The sequence below is a fragment of the Gobio gobio genome (assembly GCF_949357685.1).
Source record: "Gobio gobio genome assembly, chromosome: 23".
In the NCBI taxonomy this organism is placed as follows: Eukaryota; Metazoa; Chordata; class Actinopteri; order Cypriniformes; family Gobionidae; genus Gobio; species Gobio gobio.
In genome coordinates, this window is record NC_137119.1 from 37,271,553 (window position 1) to 37,296,186 (window position 24,634).

The window sequence follows — 24,634 nt, forward strand, 5'->3', positions numbered from 1 at the left end:
ACTAGCCTTACGTCGTCATACTCAACTCTAGTCGGAATATGAGTCTGATACTGCTCCATTGGGCTGTGATTATGAGGCGTGTTTCAACCGAACCAGGAAAGAAAATACCTCTGCACTCAATTGGATAGACCTACAACCAATCAGAGCAACGCATAGTTGTTAACAGAACTTAAAGGGATAGTTCACCCAAAAATTAAAATTCTGTCATAATTTACTCACCCTCAAAATGTTCCAAACCTGTACGAGTTTCTTTGTTCTACTGAACACAAAAGAAGATATTTAGAAGAATGTTTGTAAGAAAGCAGAGAGAGCAACTATTGACTACTAGACTACCATAGTATTTGTTTTCCTACCATGGTAGTCAATAGTTGCTCTATCTGCTTAGTTACAAACATCCTTCTAAATATCTTCTTTTGTGTTCAGCATAACAAAGAAAACTCGTACAGGTTTGGAACAACTTGAGGGTGAGTAAATGAAGACCGAATTTTCATTTTTGGGTGAACTATCCCTTTAACTGCACGCACACTGGAAGAAGTAGAAGAAGAAGATGAGTGTAAACTATCTTTTTTAGAGTTGTAAAAAGAATTTAAGGATACACGGAGTACTTACCAACACAATCATCATTTTTGAGAGAAATAGTAAAGGTGAAGGCATATACGAACAAGTTCTCAGTTTAGTAAACGAATTAAACCCAAGCGCTCTTTGGTGGCGTGGATGATTACGTTACTGTTTATCATCTGTCCATCATCGTAAAAAGCCCGCCCTGACAATTTGATTGGTCCAAACAGCTCTGGTTTGAGCATAGTTGCTCCACAACGGTAGACTGGGTAAACCCAGCCTGGTCTGCCGGCGATTTGATTTCTCCCTGCAACTCAGTCTGGAAACCTGTACATTCATTTCTACTGCTTCTGTTACACTTTTGCAGGAACCAATCACAGACTGGTTTATCCACCTGGCGCGCTATTGGCGGGTTTAACACGATGACGGATAGAGAAGGGATGGATCGATGCCCGTTGATCACGCCTCTTGTAGTCTGATTGTTTGAAGGACTATCCAATTGCATACAGAATCATTTAATTTATGCTCGTTGATCACGCCTCTTGTGCAGTAAAAAATACAGAGCAGACTCCCCAGACCAATGTTCAATCTTAAATTGAGTTAAGTCTGTTGATAGCCAGACTACCACAACGGATCAAGTCCAGACCGAACTTCCCGACCTCAAATGTTGTGGGCGGGGCTAAGTTCAGCTGGCATCCAAGCGAACATTTTACTAAAAAAACCTTTTGTGCAATGGAAAGGTTCTATGGATGTTACATGTTCTTTATGAAACCATTAATGCCAATAAAGAACCTTTATTTCTAAGAGTGTAGAATGAACTTCAATCTGTCCGCCCCTCCCTACCACAGACATACTTGTGCACTATTCTAATGTTTTTAAGTATAAATAGTGTAAGTAGTGTGTTCACACTGAAAATTCCAAAAAGAAAAAGTGCACTTTAAATACCCGAAAAAACAAAAGGTGTGGAAATTCCAAGATAAATTCTAAGACAAAATTCCAAAAAGTGTGGAATGTTGGACACTTCATGCACTCAACTGTCGCAGCTTTAATTACATAGTGGAGGGGGAGGCACTACCAGATTCCGATGTTGAATGACAAAATAACCATGTAAAGTTCATACACTATACGTTTGAGTACATAGCGCATAAGTACATAGTGGATAGTGCGTCATTTGGGACACAGCTTATGCTGTAGGTTGACAATCACTTAGGACTGCTTCTTGTCTTTAAAGTTCACCGGTTTGGACTTAGAACTGGTCTAGCACAGAACTTTGGACTTACTGTTTTTCTCGAGACTCTAAACGGCAACTCTCACACCGGCTGCAGGTGGGCCAGGAGAACGCTGTGCTTTCGTCCACCGCAACAATCACACCTGGACATACACATATGCAAATCACACATTCATTAAAATTATTTCATTGGTATAACTGACTAAAATCACTTTGCTGGATAAACTATGCATCGTGTTAGTGTCTTACAAAGTTATATGTTCCATTTACTAGTTATGAATAAGCCCATTACTGTTATTTTTACTACTTACTGAGTAAATGAGCAAATTAGTGCTATTTTTACACTTCTGATTTAACCTCAAAGCAAATGCTACTGTGAAATGAATTGTGAAATATTCTACCAAAAGGAATCATGGCACATCAACACATCAAATAGTGTTTGTTCAAACTTCTGAGAACTTTCCCATTTTCGGACAAATAACCTCATACAAGCAGTAACACGCAGCACACATCTATGTTACATAACACACAACAGGCAGTGATAAGACCCCTGCATGAACCTCTGCTCTCTGGAGAATCCTCCGGCAAACTTGCTGACCACTGCAGAAGATAATTTGTGCTTGTTACACTTTCGAGTCAGATGATTTGTCTTATCTACGGGGTGAAACAGCCAAAGAGATACAAAGTCTAACATGGAGTGTCAAATATCACATTTCTATTCTCCAGAACAGAACAACCTAAACATCATGTCAGCATGAAACCTTTGACAAAAACATAACATATGTTTGTATAATATATTTTTTTATAACATATTATACATATGTTTGTATAATATATTTTTGTATAACATATTATACATATGTTTGTATAATATTTTTATGCCAGTAAAAATGACGTGTTGTCATTTGATTAAAAAAAATTACTAATTAATCACACCTAATATTAACGTTTTTTTTAAATATATTTGAATAATTTCACATTGAATATCAAAATGAATGTAGAAGCAACAAAAGACAGTAGCCTATATTTTAAATATTTTACCACTTTTTATGAAAGAAGGCATCCCAGATACCAATACTGCTACTGATGTCTCTATGTTTTCTCAATTTTAGCCATTAATTATAGCCATTCAGCATTGTAGTATCATTGAAAGCTATACATTTTAACATATATTACGCTTTACAAAAATATAACCACTTTTAATTTAAGTGAACTTAAAACAATCTTCACATAAACCCATTATAATAAACGTCACATTTATCTGTGACCTTCAATATATCAGGGCTCAATTTTTTCTATTAGCCCAGTCAGACTGGAAGATTTAAAGGAACTATTAAAGCTCCTTATTAAAGCTACAAAAGTTATTCAGTCAAAATCTTTTGTTCTTTAATTATCCTTAATGACAGAAGGTTTATTAGGCTGCTGTCACTTTAAGACCACGGATCTAATGCTCATCCTATTTTCTCTTTATGTTCATTTATGACTTCATTTAAAGGAACACGCCGACTTTTTGGGACTTTAGCTTATTCACCGTATCCCCCAGAGTAAGATAAGTCCATACATACCATTCTCATCTCCGTGCGTGCCATAACTCTGTCTGACGCACCCACCGCTACCCTAGCTTAGCACAAAGACTGGAGGTAAACGGCTCCAGCTAGCCTAGCTTAGCACAAAGACTGGAGGTAAACTTAGCACAAAGACTGGAGGTAAACGGCTCCAGCTAGCCTAGCTTAGCACAAAGACTGGAGGTAAATGGCTCCAGCTAGCCTAGCTTAGCACAAAGACTGGAGGTAAACGGCTCCAGCTAGCTACTGCTCAATAAGTGACAAAATAAAGTCCCAAAAAGTTGGCGTGTTCCTTTAACTCATTTAAGGCTGTGCTTGCAAGGATACATAATTGCTAAATGTGTATTTGTCCATTCAAGCGCTGTCTGAAGCGGCTTTCTGTGTGCACGAGACGTGTGTGTGTGTGCGCGTTCTCTCTTGTCTTATCACACTTGAATGGTTTAAAAGCATTTGCATGAATAAGAGTGCGGTCATATAATGTAACGCTAGCCAAGGGATAACAGGAAAAATCAGATGATGTATTAATTGCATTAAATATTTTTAACGTGTTAAAGTGAAAAAATTTAAAATAGCATGCGTTAATTTTGACACCACTAAACATAACACAACACAACACAACTAACATTTGGAAAAGCAGTGAAATAACTTTCAAAAATGATTAGTGAAAATGATCCATATTCGGGGATCATTTACAGAATGAAGAACAATACAGTGAGATTGCATCACTTTGCATGAGTTAAAATAATATAATAAGAGAATGAACAGGGCACTTTGTAACAAATTGAGACTTTTAAATCTCAAAACCGGGCAAAAAGACAACTTTCCTTCAACGTGGGAGAGAGAGATCTTTAAAAAGGAAAAGCACATGACAAACCACAAGAAGGTCCCTAACAAAGCATCAAGAACAAAGCCTGAGCCAACAAACAACTGGTTTCGTTTAAATGGACAAACATGTTGTATCCCCCTGAGATCTGGTTCTGTCAGGCTGGACCGTACCAACTCCTCAAAAACAGGGGAGGCTCTTGAGGGAATATACCAACCTGTGACAGTGCAGAGAGAGTATGGGAGGGTTTCTGGACCCAGGTGGTCCAGTATTACGGGCTGTGGTATGGAGAAAGACGGGTCCTCTGGTTCCAGTTGGATCACTGTCTGATCCCAGCAGAATATCTGACCTGGTTTAGAAAAAGGAGAAGTAGCATAATGTCACAGAACGTTCTAGTCATGGTTTTGAGGAAAGACAACATGGAGATTTATGTTGTTGAAACCTCTAAATCTCAAAATAGTTCAGACATGAAGAAGCAGAACCAGAGATTTTCAGCTTGAATGGCTTTCATTCAGTAGGGCTAACTTTTCCTTAAAATAACAACAAATGGAGTTTTTTATAAAGCATTTATTGCTGGATATTATGAAAACATGCCCAGGTCATATTTCACTCCCAAAAACATTGCACACACCAAATGAAGCCTATTATTTGGACCATTAAGATTTTAAGACATTATTTACAATCAAGCACAAATTTCAATATGTTCCAATAATATTTGTTTTGTAATTATAGTAAATCATTGAATTAATTATCTAAATAAATACTACCATGACGCATAAATACATTATTAATAAAATAGTATTTTCACATTACAGTGAAAGTTCATTAAAGTTCTAATACCATCATTGCGATTGAATGAAGCAGCAATTAACAAGTCATTAGCACTTTGTCACTGTATAAAAAAAGCTGTGCACGATACAGTACATTCAGACAGGTGATGCATTCATGCATGTCTATGTGATTTAATACCATGCTCCTTCAATGCATCTCTGAACTTCAGAACGGGTTGTTGCTGCAGGGTGTCCAGGGCCTGTGTTACTGAGCTCCGGATCAGGCAGGACGGGCTCAGACACACGGCTACGGTTCTCTTGTTTCCCTCTGCGTTCGGCTCTGTTTGGAGACTGGGATCTGTCACAAACAGCAGCATCTCCCTTTCGCCTGCATTTGAGCTCTGCGAGACCAAGATGTATGCGGCAATCAGTGCATTTTATTGAATAAACTGGTATGAACTGACTGGAGAGTTCGAGATTAGCACAGGAATATACAGCAAGACTTCTAATGTATAATGGACATTTTCTTTTTTTAAAGGTGCTGTGTGTACGAACGACAGCTAGAGGTTGAAATGGGTACTGCAGTCCGAATTAAAAACACTGTTGGCTCTGCCCCCACGGGTTGCCAGTTTGAGGACACGCAACAGGAACCAGCGCAATTGTCAATGGAAGGTGGGGAGACTTACACACTTTAAGTTGATGAGTTGATTTTTTCGCATTTTAATGTGTTTTTAATGATGTTTAGATGGATGCCGTGGCTTTTTAGGTTGGGTAGAATCTGTGATTTCTGACCCTGTTTGTTTGCTGGCTTCCATGGCAGCAATACGCTGTTTTTTCCACCAACTTGCAACCTGAAACCGTGTCCTAACTACTCGTGACGCGATAAGATTCCAGCGACAAGCAACTTGTCTGTCCACAACAGAGGCGGCGCGACTACGAGATGCGACAAATCAATCAAAAACCACAGCCAATCAGAACAGCGTGTGGGCGGGCTCTTGCGGCAAGTGCACAGAATATACTTGTTTGTTCACAGTTTGAACGTTCTTGTTACCATTTGTTTAATTTCAAGATCTGAGGTGAATTTTCCTTTGTTGTTTTTAGTATGACAAAGCTGGGAGCACTAAATGATATTCAAAGTCACATTACACGCTTTTAACATTAAATAAAGCACATAAATATTACCTGAGATTATTATTGCCATGTTTTGTGTTGTTGTTCCAACCGCGTCGCAGAACTAGAAACCGTTTCTAAAATAGAGTCATCGCGTGTCGCCGTCGCGGCTGAAATAACATGGAAAAGACGCCTTTTATCGCGTGTAGTTAGGACACGGTGTGAGGTGTCGAAATACTATTGGATGAACTGGTAACGTGTGTGAACGCACAGACCAAAACAAAAACAGATATTCCGACACGGAACACACATTTCAAAGCAGAATAACGGCATTATTGTTTCAGAGAAACAAGCATGTGAACTTGGCATGTTTCCGAAATATCTGCAAACATATTGTGGTATTTTTATGCTTTAGTACAGTCAAAAACTTACATACAGCACCTTTAAATTAGTGCTGTCAGTTAAACGCGTTATTAACGGCGTTAACGCAAACCTATTTTAACGGCGTCAATTTTTTTATCGCGAGATTAACGTTCTTTTTGGTCTAACAAACTTTGTAGTTTTTTCACATGCTGTTGCAACAACTAGTAACGTTAGAAAAACTACAACACCACTCCGGATGTAGCTAGACCGGAAACAAAACATCAGGCACGCTGCGGCTGCCCGCACTCGTTTGGGCCATTAAAAGAGTAGACGTGGATGGCAAGCGTGAGACGCCGAAATGAGAAACGTATTAAGCCATGGTTTAACTCAGGGGTCTTCAACTAAAAGTGCTTGTCTTGAGCGCTGCTTTCTGCTCTGATGGTGCGTAGCCTACACACCAGACGCGAATGAAGCGTTTTGCGCGAGTGATTTAAGTCAATGCAAAGACGCAAATAGACATTCTGCGGCGCGGATTAAGCGGTGTGCATGTCGCGTCATTCGCGTCCGGTGTGAGCGCACCATCAGTCTCTTCTTCACTGCATGCTTGACCGCGCGTCTGGGTCTGAACGTAGTAACAGTGAGCATTGCAACGTTAACTGTTTCATTATGTCAAAAGGCTTCGCGGTCCGGATGGACGCATCTCGCGGTCCGGATTCGGACCGGAGTTCACTAGTTGGCGACCCCTGGTTTAACTGCACTATAGGCGGAGTCCTAGTTTACCTTGCATGTGCACTTTGTAATTTTATTTTGTATCACCCTGTTTTGATCCCTTAGAAAGGGCTGTTGAAGGGGCTGTTTGTGCAACAAAGTATTTGTTTCACCCTTTTATTGATGGGCAGTGTTACATTGTGTGAGATTATTTGCTCCAAGTGAGAATGTTGGTGTGAAATCGAACACTAAAGTATGCCAATGTTGTTTTCAATAAAACAAACATTTGAACAAAGCAAGCCGATCCACTTTTCTATGTTGATAAGAGCATTAAAATAAGAAAAAATAATGGGACAAAAAGAAATCAAGGGACATTTATAATAAATAAAAATGTGCGATTAATTGTGATTAATTGTGAGTTAACTATGACATTAATGCGATTAATCGCGATTAAATATTTTAATCGTTTGACAGCACTACTTTAAATATTTGGAGATAATTGATGAAATGTGCGAATTCTACATAAATACTGTAAAATTGTGTAAAAGTATAGAAGAGTTTATAGAGTATAGAAATGTAAGGATAAAACTATTATATTTCAAAATGAAAAAAATACATTATTATATTATATTATTTTCATTATATTATATTAACTATTATTTGGTAACACTTTACAACACCTTTACAGCATTATTTATTCTTTATTAACGCTAGTTGATATAAATCCAGCTGTTCATGGTTTGTTCATGCTAGTTCATTAATAATGAACTGCACTTATAAAGCATTTATTTATCTTTGTTAATGTTAACAAGATTTTAATAATGCATTAGTAAATGTTGAAATTACCATTAACAAAGATAAATAAATGCTTTATAAGTGCAGATCACTATTAACTAATGTAGTTAACTAATGTTAACTAATGAACCTTATTGTAAAGTGTTACCCATTATTTTAACATGCATGTTTATCAATCAGTGGTCTGAATTCATAAAGCTAAATAAAAGTTTAATAGTTTGCATCATTTACAAAAACATAAATCTGTCAATTACAGGAATAATGCTTCTTCCTGGCCATTTTCCCAGACAGACTGTTCATTCATACACCTACGCAGATGTGCAATGTCAAAAGCAAAACAAAAAGAGTGAATCAAAACAAAACGCATCAATCTGCTGTTAATCTACTGTCCACACTAGTGTGTAAGCACGACCCTTAACCGCATACAAATAAATCCCAGGTTATCAAAGTCTAAAGGTTTGCAAGATCAATAATGTAGATTGTCACAAGATGATGTCCCTTACGGTAAGCCATCGTTAGTGCGTAAAGCTTTCCAAAAGCTTTTCCAAAGGTGTACAGTTTGGAGGCTTCCCAGAAGGGGGAAAGACTTGGCAAATGTGCTGGGAAAACCGCTATGGTGAGTTCTTAAGAAAAGGCAATGCTAAGGACCATTTCTCACACTCTTTAAACCAGGCATGACAAGGTGGTCCGCAAAGATATAGCTATGATGAAAATGATTATCTGATTTATGATTTTATAGTTTAAGAAAACATTACCAATAAATGTTTATGGACCACAGTCGCCCGAAAGCTGCACCGACGTCTCAAAGATTCATCCTAAAAAACAAAGACAAAACAAAATCAACTTAGATTCAAAGACTGCGCAATATATCGAAATATCACAAATGTACATATCGCAATATGCAAATAATTTTAATAGGCTACCTCAACATTGTGAAAAGTTTACATTTTAGGTTGATGCATATAGCAGAGAATATACTGAGCACATGACTGTTACTTATGTGACTTGCTTGACGTTAAAAAGAGTTATTAAACACAATAACTTGCAAAAAACAACTCCTTGCAGTCTCGCACTGTCTTCTGTCTGACACACACACGAAACGTGCGCACAAGCCGTTCTTTTTTTCGTGTCTTGTTACACACTCGAAACTGTCAAATACACACACAGTTATGTCTTGATGAGTATTCATGTAAACACAGTCCGTTATGCTTTAAGTGAAAGATATCAGTTGGGGAAAGAAATAGATTTTACACACTTAAAGCAATATCGTATCGCATATCGAATATCGCATTATTTAACAAGGATACCGCATATCGCATTTTTCTTCAATATCGCACAGCCCTAGTTTGCACACCAGTCTTCTTGTTGTTAACTAAAAACAAAACTAAATCTATAAAAACTGTAAAGCTGGAATCAAATTTAAATACTAGATGAAAAACTAAAATTATTAAAAACTTAATTAAAAATAAAGCTATATAGAAATTATGCTAATAAAATGACAAATTACTAAAACCTAAACTAAAATTAAAACTGAAAATATAAAAATAAAAGCTCCTTCAAAATATTAATAAAAAAAATTATAAAAGTATATACACATTACTGTTCCACACCTTTTGACAGATTCCAACTAAAACTTTTGATTTAACATTACTGGATAAGGATTTTTTTGTTTAAAGACTGCACTCACAAAGACGAATTTCCAGCCAATTAAATATTTTAGGGCTGAACATTATAAAAAAATATTAATTTACTGCAAAAATCTTCAACACTCTTTAAAGAAAATGTTGTGTCTGGAAATGACAATTCCTTACAGAGGAATTTTACAAAGTCTTTTTTGGTTTTTGGTTTCTACTAGAACAGGTTTTCATGCTTGAATGTTCCAAATACATGATTTATTGTCATATTCTCCATTGTTACAGCTCTTCTCTTCCCAGGCTGTCAGTAATGGTCTGTTTAGTTCCTGTCGCTATGAATTCTCTTCAGGCTTGTTCGACTTCATCATGCAGCGATGCCCAGACCGATCGGTGGCTGACTTGAAGCAGTGCATGCCGGTTAGAAATTTTGTCCGACTTGAGGCAGCGCCGACACCACAAGACTGCGACGTAAGTCACCAAAGTGCCGCGAGAGCGATTCGAGAGGAGCCGGCTGGTGCATTTTGCGCAGCTTCTACAGAGCGACTGCACGAGCTCTGATGACGACACAGCTGTTCCACGATTGGTCGATGACAGCGATCACATGTGTTTTGTGTTTATTCTCAAATCTTCAGTTCCACTAATGCTCACAAATCAGTTTTTTTTATAACGGTAAAACCTTTACATTAGGGGTGGGAATCTTAAGACACTTAACGATTCGATCCGATTCCGATTCTGGGAGTAACAATCCGCTTCCCAAAACGATTCTTAACATACATTTTTGGTAACTAATTATCCTGCTGTGCAAATACATGAACTTTACATTTTAACCAAAATTGGAGCTAATATGTGTTTTGTTTATAGTTAGAATATCTGTTTGACAGTATTGCCATATTAAAAATGATTATGAAGATTTCTTTCAATACTTTTATTTTATTAACAAAGTTATATTCAAGATTAACAAGCTCTAATGAAACATAGTAAGCCATACAATTGCAAAGAACAATCATTAAGAACTAAGTGTGACAATTTTTCAGTTTCTTTAGAACATTTTAACACAAAATGTCTTTAAAGCAAAAAAAAGTTTACTTTGGTTAGAGCCACAAAAAAAAAATCTTTAAAACAGGCTAATGCAGAATAAAAACAACTTTAGCGCTCACTGAGAAGTTAAATTCAGTGTGTGCGCATAACATCTCACATGAGATCTTGCTGAGCTGCAACAGTCATGTTAGAGACATTTAACGAATCACTCATCAAAACGAAGTCTTTGTTCAGAATTTTCCATTCGTTTGAAACATTGTGCAGAAGTTCAGCAATATTTGATAAGTCATTCAAAAAATTATGCCACGGATGTTTGTAGGTTTATATCCCAGCCACCGCATCGGAGACATAGGAGTGTTATTAAGCATTAATGGCAAGGAAAGCACCTTATAGCCTACTTGAGCACCACTTCGTTATTTTGGCTCAGAATTTTGTTTATTGGAAATATGAACTTAATTTAGAAATGCTTTTGAAATTAAAAACTTTGCATTTAATAAGCAAAATACATTTTTGAAATGGGGAGGCAGCCGCAGCGAGCGCAGACACAGAGCGGCCAGAGAAACGGAGTAAGGCGTTTGTGCAAAACTGTGGAAAAACTGCATAAAACGTGCGGGTGTTGAACCCTCTCACCGGGAAAAGTGTCCCCACGGGTGCGACGCCCCTGAGCAGGTCGTAGTTTGTCCATTTTATCTTAAACGAAGCCAATTCACCAGCATACGATCGTTCGCCTATCAACGGGTTGTTCTGTTTGGTCAGTGACCGCGCGCGCACACACAGTGGTGAAGTGGCCGTTTGAATTGAACACAGAATCGATTATGAATTTTAGAGAATCGATTCTGAATCGTTGGATAACAAATCGCGATGCATCGACCTTTTCTCCCACCCCTACTTTACATGTAGTCCCGATGTTATACTATTGTCATGTTTATCAAAATAAAACTGATAAAAAAAACGTAGACACCACTTAGGCTTATATGGTGAACTTTAGTCTTGTACAAACAGACGCTGTACTAAGCAGTACATAAATGAAAATGTCTCTGAAACATCTGTGTATTTGACAAAAATTGCATTAACTTCACTTCAGCTGTGATAAAGCATGCAAACACAGCGCGAGCGTCACTATGGGAAGCAGAAATTGTCCAGCTTCACGTGTCCGTTTGCAGCTCCTCCCCGCGGCTACTCTCGCCGATCGGTTGCACCCAGCCGCAGCCGATGTCGAACACACCTTCCTTCTGAAATGCTCAGTGTGTTCTGATTGGTCGGCTGGACCAGTGTGTTGTGATTGGTCAACCTGCTTCGAGCATGTTTCTGAAATGTTACACCCCTTACCATAAGCACAAGTTTCAGCTTCTCAGGTGTGAACACAAACAATGGTGTGACATTGAACCAGGCCTCGTCCCTTTTCTGTGTATGCCTTGGGCGGGAATTATTTAAATGAGGAAAATTGTGATGTGTACGTTCCGGAAGAAAACTCAACACTACAATTGAGGCGTTTCAGGGAGTTCAGAAACACTTACTAATATAGAGAATAACTCCATTTGAAATGGACTTTGTGCTTTGCAACTTTGCAGACATTTTAATGGTCAAACAGCAACATTACACACTAAAGAAAGCTGAAAATGTAAAAAAAATAAAAGGATAATAGGTCCTCTTTAAAATTCCTTGATATTTCAAGGTTTTTCTTTAATTTGTTCTTTATTTTTTAAGCATGTGTGGTAAAAGACGTTTCTGCCAATCCGTTAGTAAGTATGACATAATTTTGAGTGCTGTACCTGAAGGATCTCTCTTAGCGTCTGAAGTACAGGTGGTCGGTACTGTGGAGATTCAGCCTGTCTTGAAAATGGAGCCATGTGACCCTGCTGGATGCTCAGCCTATAGCAGAAACTGGGTGGTGGGACTCGATCCTGGAATGCACAGATTGCCCTGATTATTAAAAAATTTGATTTAAAAGTTGATAGTGTCATTGTTCAGAGGGGTCATTTGATGGAAAATAAATGAACATTTACGTGTGTTACTCAATGTCTAGAATGAAAGGAAATGAGAATGAGAGGAAAGAATGAAAAGGAACGGTGTGCAGGACAGTAGTGAGACCAGCGATGTTGTATGGTTTGGAGACAGTTGCACTGAGGAAAAGACAGGAGGAAGAGCTAGAGGTAGCAGAGCTGAAGATGTTGAGGTTCTCTTTGGGAGTGACGAGGATGGATAGGATCAGGAATGAGTACATCAGAGGGACAGCACATGTGAGATGTTTTGGAGAAAAAGTTAGAGAGGCCAGGTTGAGATGGTTTGGACATGTTCAGAGTAGAGAGAGTGAATATATCGGTAAAAGGATGCTGAGGTTAGAGCTGCCAGGCAGGAGTTCGAAAGGAAGACCAAAGAGGAAGTTTATGGATGTAGTGAGGGAGGACATGAAGGTTGTCGGTCTGAGAGAAGAGGATGCATGGGATAAGGCTAGATGGAGGCAGATGATTCGCTGTGGCGACTGAGTAATTAATGAGTATGAGGATGAGTAATTAATGACAGAATTTTCATTTTTGGGTGAACGAACCCTTTAAAAGGTCCTATGGCATGGATTTTTTATTTTATAATGTATTCTGAAGTGTACTTACATTGTTAGTATGATATTTACATCTATACTGATGTTTGCCCTCTGGCTGAATGCCCTGTTTTAAGGGGCGTGTCTACTGTGAGACTTCAGTAAAAACGTCCACTGTTGTGATTGGCTGACATCTTTGCATTTGAAATGAGTATCAGATCTTGTAGCGGAGGGGGCGTGGTTTAACGAGGTCTACGACGCACGAGCTGCTGCCAGAGAGACGGATGGACCTGAGTTCACTTCTCATCAGTTCTCTCAGCACGTCTCAGTTCAGTGAACTGTTATAGTTACTAGCATATACTTCAGGTTATTAGTTTATTTCTAGTCGGAGGGACTGTCACTCATGTCAGAAAGTTAGTAACTTTAATAAATTATGGATCAGCGCTGACTCGAGACGCGAACCGTTTGGAACGATTCAGTTCGATTTGGTGAACTGGTTTGACCGGTTCACTAAAAAGAACCAGTTCAAAAGAACGATTCGTTCGTGAACCGGACATCAATGGACCAGAGATGGAGCGATTGCAAACAAAGTTATTTATTGTAACTACTGAGTTGTGAGAGCGCTGTCAGCGCAAGTTTATTTTGTTTGCATCTGAGAGTTCTGAATAAACATGAGTCCCAGTCACGCCGAGTCCGTCTTCCTCCTTATTGAATTCCAACTTTGTAACACATGCAATGTACCATTACAGCTGTCGAGATGAACGAGTTACGAGTAAGTGTTGATTATAGCATTATTTTTAGATATGTTCCTATCATATGAAAAGCGTCAGTGACGCGCATTGAGTAAACAGCGCAAACAAAGACACAACAGCAGTAATCGAATGTAATCCAGTTTTGTTGTGGGGATAACTGGCTAGCCTAGCCGGATACGCTCACGCTTACCCCCCTTCTGCTTAATCTCGTGCCGCACATGGTGCCTCCGCTGTGGGCCAGATGCAGTACTGTGCTTCGGCGTGAGTGAGGTTTATCTCTAAAGATGTGGCTCTACCGATGTTGAGCAGAAACTCACGACTGTATGCACATTTAAAAACATACGCGACGAGGACGTACAAAAACACTGACTCACAAGATAGAAAACACCGTTCTGTCGGGAGAGAGAGAAGCCGCAGCACGAATAATAAAGCTCTCAGTGAACTTAAATAATTATCTACACATCAGAAATCACTGATCACAGATCAGAAGGAACTGAAAAAAGACTTCTGTTTTCATTTGTACATCCAAACACTGAGAAACTGCCAACATTCACTCGTTCACAAGCCATGATCTCTCGAGGACAAACAAATATGGCGCTCCCATGGGCGTGCCATATTCTCTGGGCGGAGGAAAGGGAGGTAACCGTTCCTGTTATGACGTCATAACAGGAAAATTCAAGATCAGCTCATCTGAGCTGTCATTTTCTCAAAGGCAGAGAGAGACAGCCACAACTCGGTTTACACCGATCAAAATTTCTAGGCACTTGGGGACAATATTCAGGCTAGGAGAACTCATATAAATGTTGAAAAACCTCATAAAATGAAAATTTCATGCCATGGGACCTTTAACATATGCCTCAGTGACTTGGCCCACCCACAAAATGAGTTAAGTTCAAAAGAAGTGCCTTTCAAGATATAAAATACTACGATAGTATAAAACGTTTCCTTTAAATCTGCGTAAAGGGCTGTTTTTTAAACCCAAGGTAGAAAAGAAACTGTTTTAGGTCTAATAAAAAATGAATGTAACTACTTATCTGTCACGAGCAACACATTATGTACAAAACAAGCAGATCTTATGGGGAAAAATTGAAGTATCTGAATCGGAAGTATAAAAGTAACAGCACAACAGATGCTTGATTTGCGGTCTGTATCACCAACGGGGCACCAATCATTGTTTGATTGATCACCAATCAAACAACGAGCCAGTTACTAACTGTTAGTATGAGAAACTGCAGAAATGTTTGTCTTAACAACCGCCGCTAATAAGTAATTTTGTATCTACTTTTTGTATTTTTGTATTGTAATTTTGTATTTTAATAAGTAATTTTGTATCTTTGAGCTCTGGAGGTTTATTTATATGTGCTTTGGTTAAGTATGCAGCGTGGTGGTTGTTTTGACGTGATGAGCCACTTTCCAAGCGGAATATTCCAGAAGCAGCAGGTATGTGCGATAAATATGAAGTAAACACAGGCTGTGATTTATGATGTGATCTGAAGACCTACGTTGGGGGACTGTGGCAGAACGTCATGAGATCTTGGATCAACCTGAGGAGGCCACAAACTGTCAATCATACTGAAGAGCAGAGAACATCTGCAAAAAGAGAAGAAGAGACAGGGAAAAAACAAGGTTTTAATCTCTGAAGGTTCAAATTCAAGGATCCTTCCAGAAACACGGGAGCCAAAGGTGGAGTGTTTACAATGTCAGTCTCATTAGCTTTGGTTAGACTGACATGCTGCCAAGTTGAGCTTCCATTGCAGATGAACAGTGTCTGCTGACAAGTTTGAGATCAGTTTCACTAGCAGGCTGAGGCTTGTTCACACACACACTGTCTCTCTCTCTCTCTCTCTCTCTCTCACACACACACACACACACACACACACACACACACACACACACACACACACACACACACACACACACACACACACACACACACACACACACACACACACACACACACACACACACACACACACACACACACACACACACACACACACACACACACACACACACACACACACACACACACACACACACACACACACACACACACACACACACACACACACACACACACACACACACACACACACACACACACACACACACACACACACACACACACACACACACACACGTAAATAGTCTGTCATTAAAACATTCACAAATTGAATTCTCTCAATTGAAATGGTGATCATTTCATATTTGGCAGGCTGGCTGTTATGTTAACACTCCAATTATGAGTTTATGCTACTAAAATAACATTTCAGACAGACCGACATACAGACAAAAAGACAGAGATCAGCTTCGCCTGTGTTTGATTTAAAAGATTGGCAGATAAACAATCCCACAATCATAACGGATATGGCGTAAGTAGGTAGCAGGGTTATTATCGTTAACTAAAATTATTAAAATCACTTTTGTTCATTGAAATAAAGCTGAAATAAAACAAAATATTAACATTAAATGGAAAAACTAAGTGAAAATTTAAAATATTGCCTTGGCACTAACTGAAATAAGTTTATTCTAAAGCAAAAATGAAGTTAAAGTATTAACTGCAAATAAAAACAGTCTAAAACTGAAATATATGAATATTATATAAAATATAAAATAAAAATTTAAAAAGTAAAACCTAATTTAAAATATTAATAAAAACTATAATACTATATAAACAGAACTAAGACCTTGTCCACACTAATATGTTTTGCTTGAAAACGCATCTTTTTCTCTCCGTTTTGGCCCTCTGTCCACACTGAGACAGTGACATAGCGTTTTTGTCCCGTGAAAACTGAGCTTTGGATACATTTGAAAACGGCATTTTCGCGTTGTAGCGTGGACTGTGAAATCAGAGGTATTTGAAAACGATGACGCATAATAGTCATGTGACGCATTTTGACCCAATAGATATGCATGTTTATACTGCTATTGTGCCCGTTATTCACTTTCACTCTGTTGCTAAAGATACGTTACTTTGCACACTCTTCAGATCACAGCCCTGCAAAAATGACAGAAAATGTACTTGCAATTGCTGTCCTGCGGAAAACCATGAGAGCAGTTGCGTTTTAGACCAAACCTTATAATGGCGAGTGAGTGCGACCTGGACGCATCAGTGAATGGTGAGATATTTTGCAAAATAAAAATGATCCTGCCAGAAGAATAGCCTGATAACTTTATGATGTCTGTTCTGTCTGTATCATTTCAGTGAGGTTTTATGCAAGGGCGAATTAGCCTTTGGAATTCAAACCTTTGGAAAACGCTTAAAAATGCTAGTGTGGATGGAGAGCTTTTTGAAATGAAAATGCCGTTTTTGTATCCGCATTAATGTAGACATTGCACTAAATAACACTGGTAGGTACCAAGAATTTAGTTACGCTTAAGCTTGTGGGCTTCAAAGTTCCTAGAAATTTAGTTAAAGAGGGATCTAATGCTATTTCATGCGTTCTGACTTATTTACACTGTTAAAAAGTGGGATTCTCATGCTAAACATTGCCAAAATTTCAATCATAAAGGGCGAAATTGCTTGTATGGGCACTTCTCCCGGATGAGCGTGTGTGCACATCAACCAGAGCAAGAGCAAGAGCGTGCCCATCAACAGGCTTCGTTCGGGTTACAGAAGCCGTCGGCAGCACTGTCATTTTGTTTTTAGACCCCAAAATCAACAATATCACTAAAGAAGTGTGTTTTTGGTTGTGAGGGAAAGGTAACCTTGTTCAGCTTCCCAAATAACCTGGTGTTAAGGAAACAGTGGATGCAGTTTTTTTTTCCAGAGCAGCAATGGAGTTCTGCAAGTGTGTTTGTTTGTTCCCAGTCATGGGTGGAAACTGCAGGCGATGAGTGGAACTGCATCAAATATCTGTGTTTTGTTGGCAATCAGTGTGTAAGTGCATATAATGTCAACAACATGAACGTTTAGTGAATCGAAAGTTATCCAGGGATAATGCCATGATGTATTTTTTGTGTGTGTGTGTGCATTTGTGACTCTTTAGCTCCGCCCACTGCACGCCTGCACGAGTTCGGCTGTTTCCAGAATGAATCGGTACAGCGTATCTGTCTTTTATAAATATGATAAAACTAAAGACTCTTCAGAGATATGAAGGATGCAGTACTACTCTATAGGTACTCAAGTATAACATGCGATTGGCAGAAACTGTGTGTTATGTACCCTTTTAGTTAAAGGGCTAGTTCACCCAAAAATGAAAATTCTGTCATTAATTACTTACCCTCATGTCGTTCGACACCCGTAAGACCCGAAGCGCTATGAATCAGTGAGTCGAATCATGATTCGGATCGCGTGTCAAACCGCCAAACTGCTGAAATTTGGCGATCCAAACTGCTGAATCGACTCACTGATTCATAACGCTTCAAAGCTTCATGATGCCGTGTTTTGAAATCGTCATCACTATATAAGTCGTTATTTAGGGTTTTTTTGCGCACAAAAACTATTCTCGTCACTCCATAAAGTTATTGTAGAACCACTGTAGTGAGATGGACTTTGTAACGACGTCTTTAGTACCTTTTAAGGGTCTTGAGAGTGAACCGTGCCATTGTGCCAATGGAGGCCTTTCAGAGCCATCAGATTTCAACTAAAATATCTTCATTTGTGTTCTGAAGATGAACGGAGGTCTTACAGGTGTCGAACGACATGAGGGTAAGTAATTAATGACAGAATTTTCATTTTTGGGTGAACTGACCCTTTAAGAATAAAATAGGTTAACACTTTAGACATTCTACTACCTACAAGTAACTTTGCAACTACATGTCAACTAACTTTATTTAGAGTATTAGTAGACTGTCTGCTTAATATCTGCTAACACTTTATTTTGATGCTCCCCAACAGACATTCTACTAACTACAAGTAACTTTGCAACTACATCAACTTATTTCGTTTTCTTTGTTGTTTAGTTGGAGGCATTAAATAAGCCATTTTGGGTTTTCTGCCTCTCCCTGCACAGTATTTGGATTGTATTTTCTTGGTTTTTATTGTATACATTTTATATTTGTGCAAATAAACTAAACTTAAACTAAAGTACTTACCCCTAACCCTAACATCTAACCCTAACAGTCTTTGGTCTACTAATACTCTAAGAAGAGTTTGTTTAACTCTTTTTAAAAAATAGTTTAACTCAATTTACTTATAGTTAATGTCTAAATGGGACCATCAAAGGAAAGCGTAACCTAAAATTTGGTTAAAATAAAGGATCAGGTTTCATTTCAGGTTCATTTTAGCAATATAATTTATCATTCTTGAGTCACTATATCAGAAGTTCTTGATGTTTCATTACAGTTTCTTCAGTTCAGCATAATGATTCTCGATTCTTAGAAGCTCCCATAGAAAAGATGGATTTCTAAACGAGAGAATAAAAAGCTCTTTGTGGGGCTTAAAAACCGTTTTTTTACCCTGTGTGTGCCTCAGTCCAGTCTGATCATTCACAACCAGTTCCACAGCTGTCTTAATCACAGTCTAGCTCCCCTTATCCTGTGACCCGCTCAACCGCCCTATCCAGTCCAGCGGGACGAGGAACACGGCCGAGCTCTAGCTGAAAACACTGAATAGAGAATGAGACTGAAATTAAGCCATAAATTTGAATGTCTTGCAGCACAGACAATCATGCTGTTGCTTTCTGGAGAAAGTCGTCTATTCCTGAGCATTAATAAAAAAAAAAAAAAAAAACTTAGAATTTAGTTTTTCTTGAAATAGCATTCAGAAGTAAACAAACAAGATGAAACAAAGAGAAGATAAGCAAGATCACTGTCAGAATGTGCTATGCAGAGACATGTTTAACTGATCCAAACATGTACAAAATAAGGTGCTGTATAAAGAAAAAAAATAAAACCACTGTCATGTCATTCCAAACAGGGTTATTACCGGTAACTAAAACAAAAACTACAAAAACTAAAAACTGAACTATTAGCTGAAATAAAATATAAATATTAGATGAAATTTTTTTTTAACTATACAAAAGTAAACTAAAACTGTAATAAAAATAAATGAAACCTAAGTGATATAATAAAATAATAGTAATAAAAATGACAAAAGTACATAACAAAATAACTAAAAATTAACAAATGATTTATTATTATGAAAACTATAATGTTTATGTTTATTATCCCCCTTAGGAGAAATTTGTCTTAAGCAATAAAGAGAGCAGGTCAAACCTACAACATTCCACTGTCCAATTACATTTCATCCATAAACACACACACACACACACACACACACACACACACACACACACACACACACACACACACACACACACACACACACACACACACACACACACACACACACACACACACACACACACACACACACACACACACACACACACACACACACACACACACACACACACACACACACACACACACACACACACACACACACACGCAGGTTTGTTTTGCTATCTAAGTGAGGACATTCCATAGGCGTAATGGTTTTTATACTGTACAAACTGTACATTCTATCCCCGTACACTAACCCTACCCCTAAACCTACCCATCACAGGAAACATTCTGCATTTTTACATTTTTCATAAAACATTGTTTAGTATGTTTTTAAAGCTATTTTAAATATATGAAATGTCATATTTCATGTTTACGTCATAATACCAATGTAATACCCGTGTCATTATACAAATTTGTGTCCTCATAAATCACAAAAACAAACACACACACACACTGCACGACACTAATATTACACTAACATTACACACAAAATAGTATATACATTATACGAACACAAACAAGTTTCTTCTATGGAAGACATAAGGAGATCCAGGCTGCTCTTTTCCATATAATGAAAGTGGATGGGGAATGGGGCTGTTAAGCTCAAAAAATGAAAAGGCATGATAAAATTGACCATGAAAGTAGTTCAAATGACATATGTACTAAATCCCAAGAGCTCTAAAGCTGTCCGCTAGCTTTATGTGAAGAAAAGGCCAGAAGGTAAGATGTTATCCACTGAAAATCTTCCCCTCTACTCTGGATTTGATTGTTTTAAATCAAATTTGATAGGTACAGGGGTAGAAAGCGACTATTATCTGTAAATAACGACTTAGTTATCTTCATAAAAGGCTATCATATGGCTTTAGAAGACATTTTATGTTTTTAGTGTCTTTCTGGAGCTTGACGGTCTCGGTCCCTATTCATTTTATTGAAAGAAAAACAGCATGAACATTCTGCTATGGATTCTCTTTTTGGGTTCCATGGGAAAAACCACATCGTTTTGGAGTTGTGAAATACATAAGGCCAAGTAAATGATTATAGGATTTCCTTTAGTGTCCAAACTCTCAGACTCTATTCACCATGAAGCCATATATACACCATGTGGCCGTTGATCCCACATAAGCTGTACTTGTTGAAAAGCATCTTGTGCATTTGTGTACACGGCTCATGTTCATATCCGTGGAAACACGTCACCAGAATTTCCCATCACATGCCATCTTTAACTTAAACAACATAGATGTTAAAGGAGTGACCACGCAGACAATCTTGAGTGAGCGGACACATGCAGCGAGATGCCAGGAATTCTCAACACAGTTGTAAATCACGCAGGCTGGTGTGCTGCAGACACTCTGACACTGTGAGCTGCTAATCTGAGCCAGAGAGGCTGGAAACAGTAGCTCATATTAACTTTCAGTTCAATGGAGTGCAGGAACGCTCACTAATGATTTACAAATGATCTAGAAAACTGGGTGTAGATGAGACAAAATATTATAATATAGGCAAAGATTTACTGTTTGAATACTAAAGAAATAGATTTTTTTTTATTTCTGACCATATTTGCTTTAAATAGTTTTATTTATATTCTAAAAATAGATATTACTATTCTATAAATAAACATTCATTTATTCATAACTTTATATAATTCAATATATTAATAATACATACATTTTAAATATTTATGTGAAAATATATATTATACATGATTATAATTTTATATTGTGTATAATGCAAATATGGTCAGAAATAAAAATGATTAATGCATACATACACACAATTGAATGATTATATATTATATCGTATCATATATCATTTATATTATATTATATTATATTATATTATATATTATATTATATTTTATTGTGTTTATATACACAAAGGTGAAGTGAATAACACTGATTATCTCTTCATCACGACACCTGTTAGTGGGTGGGATATATTAGGCAGCAAGTGAACATTTTGTCCTCAAAGTTGATGTGTTAGAAGGCAAGCGTAAGGATTTGAGCGAGTTTGAAAAGGGCCAAAGTGTGATGGCTAGACAACTGGGTCAGAGCATCTTCAAAACTGCAGCTCTTGTGGGGTGTTCCCGGTCTGAAGGAACAGTGGTGAAACTGCGACATGTGGAGTCCATGCCTCGACGGGTCAGGGCTGTTTTGGCAGCAAAAGGGGGACCAACATATACATACATTTTATTTATTAATTAAATAGATTTTATTTTTTTATTTTTTGGTGTTTGTAGTTATAAATCTATAATATTGGTAGAAATATGGTCAGAAATAAAATTAATTGATTGATTGCTGTTTTGTACCCCTAAATCCCCCTATTTCTTCTGTAGTATCCATCTCTTAAATGTGGCTCCATAAAAAAAAAAACCAAAAAAAACAAATGTAGCTTTAAGGAGCAGGAAATGAATGTGGGTGCGTTTTTCTGGACAGACTTCAATTAATACTCATTATATGAAAATCAGCAGGATGTTTTTGGTGTCATGTGATTTCATCAGGGACTCACTTGTCACGTGTGAGACGCTGGACGACCCTCAGGGCCTGAATGAGGCACGCACGGCCCTCCAGCTGCACAGAGTTCTGCTGGATCTCGGACTCTGTGAACACACACTGCAGGAGAAGCTCACCGAACATCCCATAACCGTCCTGAACGAGAGCGCACAACCTGAGAAAGAAAAAGGAGAACAATCATTTAACTTGCAATGCAAATGTTTAGTCTTTTTGTTACGCCAATAATAAAGCACACTAAACTGAAATTAAAATGGCAAGAAAGACAGTGGTTGAGAACTTCTGACCTTTCTGACTGAAAAAGGTACAAATCCAGCAGGCTTTGAGTTTATTTGGACAAACTCTTAATGACAAACTGTACTCATAAATAAACTGCACAAAATTAAGACCTGCAAATGAGAGTCTCTGAAGCTTCATCCCAACAACAAACACTCACATAGATACAGATATCGTCTACAGATTAAATGTTGACTTTGGCACCAGGCAGGGACTAACTAATAACTTGATCTATGGCCTGACTCGTAGCGGTCACATGGCGGTGTTTCTATACTCAAAACGATATTTTTGCAGGTATTAATAGTCTCTACATATAGTCACTTCGCAGAGACTGGCGACTTTTTTTGGAGCCAGTAAACCACGGGACTAAACAAACAGGCTGGTATTTAAATATATTTTCACATGCTAGACAGTGACTTGATTGCACAGTAGAGATAACTACAGAGGAACACAAAAATAAACACAGTTGATTTGCACATTCTTCACACTGATTTAGTTGAAGACGTGTTTAGTTGAAAAACCGCTTGCAAGGCAGCACTGAATTGATATTCCTCGAAATAATCTACATTTGTTATTTTTCTTCTCCACATTTTCTGCAACTAATTCAGCTGAAACCACTAAATGCGCAGACCGTTAACAAACCTTGTTTAGTTTCAAACAGGGATTCCCAAACTTTAAGTCAGCCGAAACCATTTGACCTAAAATATTTACTTGAAGTACTACCTGAGATTCTAATATTTAATATTTCAATCATTTAAAAAGGTACACAATGGTCCTCTAGTAGTTAAAAAAAAAACTGCATGCATCTTGCGGAAGAAATTTTTTTTGGTTGTGCTTCGGCTGTGTGGATGAATATGAGCCTTCATAATAGATAACGATTTACTATAAACTCTGAGCTAAATATGACAATTTATTTGTTCAATAAAATACCTTACTCACCTGTTGAGTAATAAAAACACGGATATGTAACGTGTATGTATGCAATAATCCCGCAAAAACTGCCCCATCACGTCTAAAATATAAACACTTATAATAGGCTTATAATAGTGAATCAGAGAAAGAAAAGAAAAAAACATTTTGAAAGAAGTATTGATGTATTTGGGAAACACTGGTTTAGAAGATTGCACACCCAAAACTAATGGCTTACACCAAGGATTATAACCAGGGCTTGACATTAACTTTTTTGCTGACCAGCTACTGTGGCTAGTGGCCCACCTAAGTACTTCCGCTCAATTTTCATTTTCCTTCAGTACTCCGTCTGGGACTGCGGTATATTCTCTGGTTTTCTCCGGTCGAATTTTAACCGGTCCAATCAGCGAACAGAGGAAGTGGCTGAGAACAATGGCATTGGTGTCGTGCGCTAGTTTGAGATGACATACGTCACGACCAAACGTTAGCGATTGGCTCTGGGCAGATTCAATAGTTTTAAACTTCAACAGAGTACCCGCCTTCAAGGAAGTTAACGATTGTCAATGGAGAGTGGCCAGACTGGTCTGGTAGGACCAGGCTAACTCAGCATTTTCACTGGCCACAATTTTGACATGGATACCATGGGGAAAAACTGTCATATAGATATTTTGATCTCATAATTTGGCAGCAGGTATATTAGGCTGCTGTCACTTTAAGACCTGACTCACAGATCCTTTATACTGTTACACATGCATTTTCTTTCTCAGTCAGTTATGTTTTAAGTGAACGTAATCAGCTGCGTTGATGTAAATACTCGCCAAGACCAGCATT

The 24,634-nt window shown here is 38.0% G+C and overlaps 1 protein-coding gene across 1 annotated transcript in view; it reads right to left on the minus strand.

Annotated features, from left to right (window-relative positions):
* spidr (scaffold protein involved in DNA repair) overlaps positions 1 to 24,634 on the minus strand; it is a 78,952-nt gene that overhangs the window by 6,457 nt on the left and 47,861 nt on the right. Inside the window, exons 10-16 of the mRNA XM_079806205.1 lie at positions 22,617 to 22,775; positions 15,383 to 15,470; positions 12,365 to 12,496; positions 8,676 to 8,735; positions 5,144 to 5,345; positions 4,392 to 4,523; positions 1,839 to 1,929 (exon numbers count right to left, since the gene is read on the minus strand). Of these exons, the coding sequence (XP_079662331.1) occupies positions 1,839 to 1,929; positions 4,392 to 4,523; positions 5,144 to 5,345; positions 8,676 to 8,735; positions 12,365 to 12,496; positions 15,383 to 15,470; positions 22,617 to 22,775 (864 nt within the window). The remainder of the gene's footprint in view (positions 1 to 1,838; positions 1,930 to 4,391; positions 4,524 to 5,143; positions 5,346 to 8,675; positions 8,736 to 12,364; positions 12,497 to 15,382; positions 15,471 to 22,616; positions 22,776 to 24,634) is intronic.